The 12,694-nt window shown below is 36.4% G+C and overlaps 1 protein-coding gene across 1 annotated transcript in view; it reads left to right on the plus strand.

The window, feature by feature from the left end:
* The window catches only part of ACVR2A (activin A receptor type 2A), a 70,364-nt gene that overhangs the window by 31,268 nt on the left and 26,402 nt on the right, over positions 1-12,694 (plus strand). Inside the window, exons 2-4 of the mRNA XM_075757270.1 lie at positions 6,923-7,130; positions 9,454-9,563; positions 10,953-11,107. Coding sequence (XP_075613385.1) covers positions 6,923-7,130; positions 9,454-9,563; positions 10,953-11,107 — 473 coding nt within the window. The remainder of the gene's footprint in view (positions 1-6,922; positions 7,131-9,453; positions 9,564-10,952; positions 11,108-12,694) is intronic.

Here is a 12,694-nt window from a genome sequence, read left to right on the forward strand (position 1 = left end):
ACTGTGGAGTCTCTCAAACTAACAATTGAACTAAGAGGTTCCTCATCTTGCATCCTTTTCCTTGAATTGCAGCCTTACCCTTTAAGGATGCTTTCCATTAGTTCTGCCACCACCATTTCTAAAACGCCGTGTCTCTGAATTCTGTAGCTTTTTGTTTAAATGAATAAAAAGTTTAACAGCCTCTCTTAAATATGTCTGAGAAGTCATCAGAATGAGTTCACAGTTTTATAGATGCTTGGGTTTCTTCAACGTGGCCAATTACTGAACTTGAACTTTGAACGGTCAAGTGGCCACTTTTGCATAGGGATTCACAGGTAGAGAGTTTCTTCTAATTTGGATGTTCAGCATGTTTTAAGAGCATCTCTTCTACAGATTCTGAAATCCTGATTCTTTCATTTGATAGTGTCTAATTTTGTGGGGCAGTTATGCATGGATAGAATTTTGTAGTCTGAAGTGGTGTTTCTGTTAAAAAAAAAAAAAAAGGCATAAGTTGTGTGATACTTAAGTCTGCCAAATCTCTTCTACTAGAACTACAATATTGCAGTGCCTTTAAATATTGAGTAGAACTTAACTGTAAAAATGAAGTGTTGATGAGATTAAGAATGTCAGAATGTTTTGGCCCATGGCTTGCACCCTGAAGAGGAACGGTGCTCTACTCAAGCCATGTACAGAGTTCTTCAAGTATGTATTATTTCTGTAGCTCACCTCAGAAAGACTAATGCAATGTGCGCTGGCTGTTTAATGTCAGAAAAAAAGCTAATGAATGGTTCAACTCCACCTTCCATTTGCCAGAGCACCAGCCTTTGGATCTGTGACAGAGCGATCAAATACCATGCATGCTACCTGGTCATTTGTTTCCAAATTAAACTATAGTATTACCTGATTCTGATGTAGAAGCTTTCTTGGATCCAGGAGTGATGCCTAACAGTGTTTGAGTTGTCTAACTTAAGAAGCAGAAGAATAGTTTCATACATTGTTTACGCTGAGTAGAATCTGTATTCACACTCAATGTATATTTTTTTATAAAAACTTTATATATATATATATAAAAAAAATTTAAGTGGTTATAGCAGCTGACTTTTAAAAAATTTTTCGGTACTGATATCTGTAAATCCAGAAGACACATTTCTAGCCTTCTAGCAAACAGGGGCTTGCAAGGAATTTTTTAACAGTATAGCAGTGGAGTGATGATGGATTCCCCCCCCTCTTTCTCAGTTGTGTTTATTATTTGTAGATGACATCATCCTCCATAGTTTCTGCTATATTTAGGAGCATATGCTTTTAAGGCTTAATGTAGTGCTGTTAGATAGCTCATTCTTCAGTTTTTCAGCACTGGATTCTTCCTCTGGAAAGCTCTTTTTCAGAAGTGTTCATCTCCACTAGAGAATTTCATACTTCCAGGGTAGTACAAGTTTTCCATTTTGGCAGGGTGTGAACTGCAAAAAAATTTAAATATTTTTGAAGTATACAATGAGATATCTAAGCAAATACAGCTTTCTTGATATTCCCCCCCCCCCCATCATACTATAATCCTGGAGAACTGAAGTTTAATATAGCTATTGCTATACAAAAAGCTACACTAAAACTTCCAAGCTTATTGTAGGACTCATGTTGAGTTGCAAATTCTTTTTTTTTTTTATTTTTAAATTTTATTTTAGGAAAAGAAGCCTCTTAGAATATCAAGTCAGTTTTTAAGATTAACCTTTTAGCCTCTTAAAAAGATACTAAGTCTCTCAGACTTCTGCGCAGAGGTGCAGCACGTTGATGGCATTTCTCCATTCTTCTCAGTGACTTTTTGATTAACTACAATGCAGGCTTGGCGGAACATGCTGAAAAGGAGAATGATAATGAGAAATTCTAGTCTGAAAAGATATGCATCTCCTGTATAAGGCAGTGTGACAACAGTTCAGGTGATTTGTTACTTTACTGCCTTGTTTATCTTCTTCCTGATTATTGCATTGCTTAAGTTAATTGCTGTTGTGTTTGGATTTAATGAATGTACTTTGGCTCAGTTATATATAAAGTACAGTCTTTGTTTGACTTGCGAGCATTGAGAACAATGATAATAGGACTAATACTTGTCTAAAGACGAACAAAATAAGTTTTGGGACATATTGATGTGTATAAGGAGGACAGAATAGGTCCTTTCTGTTGTAACTCGGTTTGTTTTATTAGGTTGAAAATAACCTTTTCATTTTTCCTTTGAGAAACGTTCCCCTTGGGTGTTATCAGAAAAACTACAGAATGATAAAAGCCTACTTCCTGCTTGCGGAAACATCAAAGCTGGGCCTTTTCACTATGTATTTGTAGTCTGTTCTTAGATATGTTTGTGTGTCTAAAACATGTATATGAGATCACCGTGGAAACAAATAGAGTAAGATATATGGACAAGTACTTGAAAAAGATACCTGTACAGTAACTGAAGTTTTTTCAAGATGCTATTTCTATTTATGCTATATTTTCTGTCCTTTTTTGTTCCCTTACAACAGCACATTACAATTCAGATCTTTTAGCGAATGGGCCATTCTGTTTTCTGAGTAACTCACAATGTCCAGTCCCTGTGGTGCTTCTGGCCATTCTGCTCAACTGATTCTAATAAACTACTTCATTCCTTAGATATTTGTCAATCTCAGTGCTCAGAATGAGTTCAAATTTATCTCAAACATAAAACAATTCAAGTAACCTTTCTACTGTAAGTATAGGTAGCTGCCACACTAAACTTAACCCTTTCATTCTTTAATATACTAGGTTCTCTAGGAAACAGCAAAAAAAAAAAAAAAAAAGTCCTTTTCTATCACATGAGTATTCTTGCATATAAATCCTTACCAATACTGTCATTAGTGCTTATAATAAAATCAAGTTCAAGTACAGCATCATGGACGTGTCTGGGTAGGTTGTGCCGCCATGAAATACAGATGTGATTACTCTTTCAGAGTTGCTCTTTTCATCTCAAACATATTAGATGGAAAAGAACTCTGTAGTTCTGTCCAGTGATGGAAGACATATAGAAGTAAGTTTAAAATTTTATTTTTAGTTCCCTTCTAGTTAAGGATGTGTTAAGTGCGTGTTGGGAGCACCATCCGAGCAATCTGCATACATAGACTGGCTTTCAGAAGACTGTTTGCCATGCTCATGTTCTAGATCTCGGTGCCATTGAACTAATCTTTCTAGCCTTTTCACCAGTTTTCGTGACTTCAGCTTAAAAATTTTGCTAGATTTCATACCAGCAAGGAATCACAGATTTATCTTCCCTTTGACTGGAACAGCCTTTGCGTCTTTATGTGTTGTCACCAACCAAGTCTGCTGCAAGTGTAGGATTTGGAGGCTGGGGGGCTCTGTTGTGAAGCCTTCTCAGGAAATGAGGGAGATGATGGTCATGTTTCAGACTTTTTATTAAAAATATCATGAAACCGTTCCTACATTACAGAACAATATGGCTATGTTGCTTGGTTTGAGGTTTACTAAATAAAGCTAGATGATAAACTCCCAGAAGCTGGTATCTCTCTTTTTTTCCCTCTGAGTATAATGGAGTGGTGTCTGTAGTAGAGAATTCATATTTCATCCAGTATATTTTTCCAGTAATCTTCTCCTAAATTAGCACTGTGTTAGTATAGTCCTCCTTATTAACTATGCATAGGTTTCATTGTTTGCCTCTTTTTTTAATTAAAAAAAAAACTGGCTAGATTTTTTTTTTTAGGAATTCATATTGTCTTTCTACTTGAAAAAATGGTAGCCAGTCCTTCAGATTCCTACTAAGATGAGGTTTTCCAGACTGCGGTTGTGCACTCTAATAAAATTGTTTTGTGTACTGCTAACAATTACAGTGTATTCTGTATTAACAGCAGTTCAGAAGTTCACTAGCAAATGTTGGTTTTCTTTTCTTACTGCAGCTGTTGCGGACGAACACAAATGTATAGTGATACAGCAGCACACTAACTGCAATACGATAACAGCATATATTAAATGCAATCTGTCTTAACACGCTGAAACTAAACTCTGTTATGTACTTGAATATTCTTTGCTTTTCAATGTGTTTTCCTCTCAGAAGCTTTCAGACTTTAAGTTCAGTCCATAGGATACTGCTGTTGCTTTGCTGATGGCATCTTTCAACAGTGGCATTTTGCCTTTTGAGATTCAGTAATAGATTCCCTGAGAACCTGACAATTTCATATGAAAACAATTTGTCATTACTCAAAACGGGTATAGGAGTTTCATTGTAGACATACTATGCCTAAACTGGGACCCAAATAAATTTGCTTTTGTTACAAGTGCCAGCTGCCCTTCTCCTCTAAGAGTTTGATTCCTGTGGAGGGGATGACAGAGCTGGTTATAAGCAGATGCTTCCTTTGTGCAGTGGGCTCAGGGCTGCCTTCTTTGTGTGGTTCCCCTTCTCTTCTTCCCTTGCTTCCATCATGTTCCTACTTTTCTACTTTGAAAGATTAAGCCAAGATTGTCCTGGGATGTCTATACATCAGTTTAGTCTGGCCAGACCTATTGTGAATGTCGACTTAGCTGCTAGAGGAGGTATTGTGGTTGGATGCTCTAGTCAGATCCAAAGTCACTAAAAGAAGAGTGTGATTGCTGGCCAGTTGGATAGGCTGAACTGATTCAGAGCATTAATGAATAAGAAAACCTGACTATAGAGAAGACATGTATAAGGAGAATATTCGTGCAAAGTTAATTTTACTGTAGTTTCTGAATTTTATCAGATTCAGCTTCTCTATGGTCCTTCAAAGCTAGGCTTGGCAGCAGAAGAAAAGGAATGGCACGTATGAGAGAAATCCAGGACTTCTGCTTTATTGCACTGACAGAACCAAATTGTTCAATCTGTTGCCTCATCTGTTTCTTGCCATAGCTGGGAGTTGTAAAGGTCAGGCCATCGCAGCACAAAGAATATAATAGTTAACATGCTGCATCTCGCAGTGTTACCAGCTGGCTAGTGCATTTCTCTCATCGAACATCCAGGCTCTTTCCCAAAAAGCATAAGCAGCATCCTCTGCCTATTTTGGGAATGCGTCAAAGTCAAAAGTTTCTGAAGGTGGTAATGGAGGATGCCCAGTATGGTCAGTGCTGTGCTTGACTCTGATGTCCAGTGCTGCGCTTCAAGAGGGCTGCAGCAATCTTCAGTTTGAAATAATTCTCATCACCCTGAGAGCTGCAACTTTTTTGGTCCCTGTGCAGTCGGGTCTGTTTACTGGGGAAGATTACCTTATTGTCAGTTGTGTGGGTTTGAGGAGGCGTTATGTGATGGAAGCCTGTATCAGTCACCTCGACCCCCACCTCCTACCAGTGCCTGAGTGACAAAGATTTCATCCCACAAAAGAAGTCAGGGTTATATCTTCTCTGCTTGTTATACCCTTGTGTAGGAGAAGTATGGGTATGGCTACAAGGCAATAGCTGATGTATCAAAATTATTGTGAATACATGTGAATAAAGGAGGTAATGAGTGATACAAATAAATATGTATGAAACTGCCATGGAAGACCTTTTCTCTTTAAAATCTGATCTTCAGCACGATGTGTAATGTAACCATCTCTTGAAAATATCAGATGGGTGCACAGGCAAAGTAAATGTGCTTTGTCATGCTCCTGACCCTTCCTCAATTTTGAAGTGAGTTCTGTGATTCTTTAGCTCTTCTTCTCCCCCTCTGTTTTTCCATGGTTTTAATACATGTTAAGTGATGAAAATTAATGACATTCTCTTGGTGGTATTTGACAAGATAAAAAGTAAAAGTCAGTTATTAACTTCCTTCTAGTGTGTTTTTAATGGTTTTGCATCCTAACAACCCTTTACCTTTGCAGAAACCAGACTGGTACTTCATATCACATTAGAACTATCAAGTTAGCTCCACTTAGAGGTGCCTCAGTCTTCGTATTTGCTGGTTTTTGCTGTAGGTTGTCAATAGGCATTGATGAATCAATTATATTTGTTATTTAAAGGACACAAATTCAAAAGGTCAGAAACTTTTACTTTACTGGGATGACAAAAAACCACCAATCACATACCAGGATAGGTTAAGCCAGTCTGCTAGTCTGTTCTGGTCCACCAGCACGTTTAATACAGTCTAACTGCACCAGTGCTTTGGCCTCCGAACATCACTTGGCTTTTAGTGCCAGAAGCCTGCGCATCAGCCATCGTGGGTGATCCCACTGTATATCAGGCACGCACTGTGGAAAGGGGAGACATGCCCCTGGGCCTTCTGAGAGTGGAAGCACTTGGTTGTTGGGTTATGGCAAAGTCCTAATGTCTTTTACATTACAGCTGATGGGTGGGATCGCACAGCAAAAACCCAGTGCTGTGCTGGGACGTTAGGGACAGTTGCCTCACACCTATTGGTCTCAATTCCAGTTGCTCACTTGGCAAATCAGAATGACATAAAACATACTATTTTAGCATAGTGTGTCTTATGCTTTGTAGCTTATTAACACAAAGCACTATCGCAGACGAAAGCTAGGGGAGAAGGTGTTGATGGTTTAAAACTGAATTTATTAGTTGGGTTTAGGTTTCTAATATGTACTGCTCTTTTGACGCATGCAACAAGATGAGACAAAAATGCCTTTTGCCAAATTCTACTAGCTAAAACTTCTTGTTTGGCTAATATTATAGCTAAATCTTTACTGTTCAGTATTTTAAACTTTCTCTACTATTGCTATTCAGGGAAAAGTGTTGCATTAACCTGTTCTATATTTCTTCAAATTTTGATAAGTTATCCAAGTCACTGTTTGAGTCAACAGAAGATCTTTGTTTTATGTTCAATGCTTACTTGGACTACTTGTGAACTTTACAAGTTTTCTTTCTTTATTAAAAAAAGGAGGGCAGAGGGCATATTGATGCAAGAGGCATATGATATTTTAGTTTTGACTGTTCATATGTCTCGTCCTTCAGAATCATTTAATTGTGATTTTCTTTTCATTCCTAAAAGGTGCCATACTTGGCAGATCAGAAACACAAGAGTGTATCTACTACAACGCTAATTGGGAAAAAGATAAAACAAATCGCAGTGGTATTGAACCTTGTTATGGTGATAAAGATAAAAGAAGACACTGTTTTGCTACATGGAAGAATATTTCTGGATCAATTGAAATTGTGAAGCAAGGTTGCTGGCTAGATGACATCAATTGTTATGACAGGTAAGTAAGTTTTCCTATAAATTTTAAAATTATTTGTAATTTTAAACTATTTTGCCTGTCCATAATTTATATAATCTCCCCTCTGCAAACAGTACTTGAGACAAATGATAATACGATAGTCTATGAGTAGTTATCTTGGGTTTAGATGTGCACACACATGCGCTTTTTTTCTCATTTACCTGTATTTAGGGACCCAACTTCATTTAAGTATTTTTTCTTGTTTGCAGAATAGCATGTTTTACCTTCTCTTACTTAATATTCATTAAAAAACAGGCATTTAATTTATTTAGGCCATTAATAATAGATTTTTCTAATCACTTGTTATTGCCAAACAATGCAAATACAGTTACTGAAACCAGAATGCAAAATTCTATAGTTCACTTTGGAGGAGGAAAGTCAGTGCATTGCGTCTGCTCTTAAGTGTGGAAGTACTTCGCCGATTTATTAAAAAGCTTACCTCAGTGGCAGCTCTGAGAGACATAGAATATTCTAAAATTCCAGTCTCTTTTTTTTTATAACAGATGGTCTAGCAAGTACCCGTCAGCAGTAACAGCAGGACTTGGGGTTTGTTAGATACTGGCTGAATAAAGGTCATGACTCTCTTAAGAAATGGTATTACAGTTCTTTGAAGTACTGTAGTAAGTTTTATTTGAACAAAACATTTATTATTTGCAAAGGAAGAGAATTAAGAAAATGAATGCATAATAGATCTTCATTAAAATGTATTTAGAAATTATTGTTAGACCTATTAGAAAATTTTCCTTTTGTGTTTCTTAAATATTGAATGAGTAGAAGAAATCATTATAGTAATTTCTACCAAATAAAGTTTCCCCACAGACTAGGATGTTTTCTCCTTTAATGACAGTTTAAAGCTAAGTTAAACAGTAGTTCTGATGTATCTGTTTCTCGGAGAAGCAGCAAAGCATCTGCAAGTTTGCTTGCACAGCATGATTTGAAATTTGACTATGCTGGAAGGCAAAGGACAATTTTAAAGAAATCTTATTTGTTGCTACTAGTATCTAGTAACTGTAAGTCACTAGATACAGGATGGGAACAAAAGTACTTTGATATTTTAATTTTTTTTCAATCTGCTCTTAGTTGTAGCTATGCAGACATAGTGGAGATATTTACAATTTCTGGACTAAGGTTGCTTCTACTAAACGTTAAACTTTTAGGATGGAAATAGAATTTTTCAATTTGGAAATAGAAATAGGTTCTGTAGCATTGTTATCCCACTAGTTCCACATGTATCTTTGAACAGTCTTAAAAAAAAAAAACCAAACCAACCACCTGGTATTAAATTCTCCCTTGAGCAAAGAAAAGAAATTGGAAGAAGAAATAGAATGCAGGAAGGACGGCAAGGAAATAGATGGCAACTGACTAAAAGCTTGTCTGGATCTAAGACCTCATTAACTGTAACTTGTCATGAGAATTCACGGTGCTGTGTTTGTCTGAATTATCCATTAAACAAAATCTTATCTCTGGGACTGAAGAGTGGTTTACTAAACAGGGAGTTACAGTAGGATGAACTCCAAACAGCAGATTAAGAACATCAAAGAATAAATGTTTGATGGAAGTTACAGTACAGTGTAATTGTAACAGCTGGTTCTAAAAAATAACCTACTTCTTGAAGATGAACCAAAAACTTTTTTGACAATCTTCAGCTGTATTTAAAATCCTCAACTATTTCTGCAGGATTTTCAAATTCTTCTCTTTCTGCTGTCAAGTTGTCTCCTGCATGACTCCTGTATTTCTTTCCTGACTTAGTTTCAGCTTATTTGTTAATAGAATTCCTTTCCTGCAGTTAATTCATTGAGTAAAATAAGCCCTGTCCCTGAGCATAATGTGGGCAGGGGAAGTAGTAGAAATTTTATCTTTTTTGAGAGGGAAAAAAAAATAATTCTCCTTTACACTTATCTCCAACCCATGCAACCCTGTGCTGTGAGTTTATGATTAAACACTAGCCATTTGATCACTTGTTTGTCCCAATTAAATCTAGATCATGAACTGTTCTTCAGTATTTTTGTCAGCTTTTCAAATGCATCCCGTTGGTGGTGGTGTTTAACTTTACCTTAAGAATAGCAAAAACATGCTGTTTCAGTTTTAATATTAATGATCTTTCATTGTAATAGGAAATAACAAAATTTTACTTTATTTCTTCAGATTTAACTTTTGGATGATATTTCTTCAGATTTAACTCTGGGATGATTTATTGAAGTTCACCTCAAATTTTAAATATGGACATATGTTTTCTCTTGAACAAAAACCCTCCAAAAACCAAAAAATGTATTAATCTTGAGTTTTTCATTATTATCTTTTCTAGGAATGACTGCATAGAGAAGAAGGACAGCCCTGAAGTGTTTTTCTGTTGTTGTGAAGGCAACATGTGTAATGAACGCTTTTTCTATTTTCCAGAAATGGAGGTCACCCAACGTGAGTTAGTCTAACACATTTATGAAGGAACTGCTTAGTAGAGTTCAGATATATTTAATATCATGCATGTTCAGGAGATAAGACTTTTCAAAATGTTGTGGTCTGTTTTTTCTGCCAGAAGGTTTCTGATTCCTGAGTGATAGTGTGCTGTGTGTGTTCACATAAAGAGCCTAGACAATTGCCAGTTAATTTTTTTCAGTTTTGAAAGGTCTCTATACTAGAAGTAACTTAAATAGATAAAAGGTATTTCAGCTCTTTTCTAAGGGTGAGAAGGAAGGATAACCTGAAATAATTGGCCATTTTAAGATACGGGAGTTACCACCAAATTTTAACCTTGATTGTATAGTTAAGCTTCTGTGTCTGTAAGTCATTGGGCTAAAAGCCACATCATCCTTATATGTATGTGCCAGCCTATGAATGCTCCTCCTCTTGAAACAATGCTCTCACTATTTCTTTAAACTAATTGGACCTTTGAGTTTCTCTGTATATTGACACAGTAACCTTCTAAAAGGGGGAAAAAATTTCCTCCCAGGTTACAAAGAAAATCAGATAGCCAGACATAACAAATAATTGTTTTAAAAAACAATAACCAAAAGATTATTTGATTATTCTTGCATCTCTTCTTCCAGTCAAGAATCTAATCTTTGTTGGAAAACTGAATAATGTTAATAACTGAACTGAAAACAGCAAATGTCTTGTGTACCAAATAGCCAGAGGAAGTTGTTTATGAAATTAAATAACATTTTCTATGAGATTAAAATAGCCTTTGACCCAAGAGATAGTCTTGTCATTTTTGTCAGTGATACTGCTAAGGCAATAATTGACATTCTTCTTCACTTTCATGAAACCTCTTTTGCCCCAGGGGTCTATGGCTGCCCCTGCACCAGCTGCCTCAACGGCAGGGCTTCTCTGGAGCCTTTCTGGAGGTCCTGGGGAAGTGTCTTCAGCTAGAGAAACCTTACTTTCAGCAATGCAACAGTGCATAGAAACGTTGGCAGATTATTTCTGGCCTGTTCTACTTATTAATGACATCTTATTGTGTACATACCAAAGATTGAACGTCTGTATTGATTCATTTTTCATTCATTAGGTGATAGCATTCTTGCGGTCTTTTTAAAATACACCTCTTAAATGCTGTTGATAACGTGAGCTTAGAAGGACAAGAAAGTTAGATGTGTAAATGTGGGGATCTGAGTTATTTCTGTGCTTTTCAAAATGCTGCCTTTTAAAACGTGTCCGTTTCTAGTAGAGTGTGCTATTTAATTGAGTATTGCTAGCCTTGTTGTGCTGATTGCAAGAATTTTTAGAAAATCAGGATGCTAGACATTTCAAGCACTGGATGACTCTTGTTTCTTAAAAGCTGTGTCCTTTTTTTTTTTTTTTCTTCAGCAACTTCCAATCCTGTTACACCTAAGCCACCTCTATTCAATACTTTGCTTTATTCATTGGTGCCTATAATGGGAATCGCAGTGATTGTGCTCTTTTCATTTTGGATGTACAGACATCACAAGCTAGCGTATCCTCCAGTGCTCGTTCCAACCCAAGTAAGTCACTGCATTATGATTTTTCGTTTTTGAATGGTAAAACCACTTTCTGGAGAGGAGAGGAAAGGGGTGTGCATCTGTCACATGGCTGAAGTCTTCTGTTACTTTCCTTCTTTAGAGGTGCTAATGCTTGCTAGATGCAAAAGCAGAAAATTAAGCTTTACTTAAATAATGTATGAGCAACTACTTAATGTTTTTACACATCTGTGTGTTCGGGAGGAGAAAAACTAAACGTAAAACTTCAGATGGCAAAGACGTAGTATTGCTGGACAGCTGTGGGAAGTTTGTACTCCACGTAGTTAGAAGGACAACTGGTCTGCAAGCTGTGTACAGCTGCTCTCAGGTACTTACAGTTGAGCTTTATGTAATGCTTAAAACCAAAATGAAGGAGACACGTTAATTCATAATGGCAATTTGCAGCGAATAGAAAATAATACCTAGCAGAAGCTTAGCTATTTTCTAAAAAGTATGGAACTGGGATACAGGTATCAGCTAAAGGGAATGTAAAGAAGATCTTCAATTGAAACATAGTTCCAGGGCTTAGTTCAGCCCATGGCCTTGTCTTTTTTTTCCTCTTCCATGTTTATGTATTTTGTGTTTTGGCTTAAAATGTTTCAGTTTAAGCAGTGTTTGTGTTTTACATAGCAAATATTATGAGATTGTGGTCTCCAAATTTGAAATGTAAACTGAGTTGCATCAAAACAAACCTTTTTGGCTGCATGTGCATAGTTCCTGCTGTTGTCAGGCTCCAGCTGAATCTGTAGGTGTAATTAATACTAGAATTCCCCTTCCTTCAGTTATGTGTAGAGATTTAATTGAGATTAGAAGGCCTTTATGAAAATACTTAAGACAGCGAATTCTTCAGACCAGAGTAGGAAGGATGAACAAAATGTGGTAGTGGAAATGGAGAGAGGAAATAGAGAAAAACGACTTGCCCAGGGTCCCACAACACTTGGGTTTTTACAGTGACCACTTGGAATACATTGCCTCTCATACTATGATGATATGATGATGGTTTTTGTGATTAAATATAATTAAAACACTTGTTATTTTTGGTAGGATCACATTTAAAATGGATTTACATGTATTTACTCTGTTCCGTGATATTTTCAGTATTACTGCTTGACTTGGGGGTGTTCCAGGAAGCAGTATTGCCTGTGGTCGATAAATAAAATGGTTTTGTTTCAGTTTTATAGTAATAGTTCAGAAAAAAATTGGGGGAGGCAGTGGACATATGTTCTTGCCAAATGAAAAGAACATAATTTAGAAGAAAAAAGTATGTTTCCTGTCCTTGCAGAAAGTATGCAGATCCTCAAACTTGATGCAATCTGTTAGCATAATTATTTCATCCATCTCAATTTTTATGTATTTGTGACTTTACATCAACCTAGTAGTCTTCACTGTAAGATCAAATTCATAACTGCTAGTTGTGTGAATAATTTCAGCATGTCATTTCCTTTCTAGATTTAAATTAAGCAATGAATAAAGTGATATAAAAGCAAGCAAATATTAAATATGTGCAAGATATCAAGTGCTTGAATGTTTATATTGTTCGTCCTTTTTATTGCAGTTATTGCATGGTTTGGG

This window comes from Balearica regulorum, chromosome 6 (genome assembly GCF_011004875.1).
Source record: "Balearica regulorum gibbericeps isolate bBalReg1 chromosome 6, bBalReg1.pri, whole genome shotgun sequence".
In the NCBI taxonomy this organism is placed as follows: Eukaryota; Metazoa; Chordata; class Aves; order Gruiformes; family Gruidae; genus Balearica; species Balearica regulorum.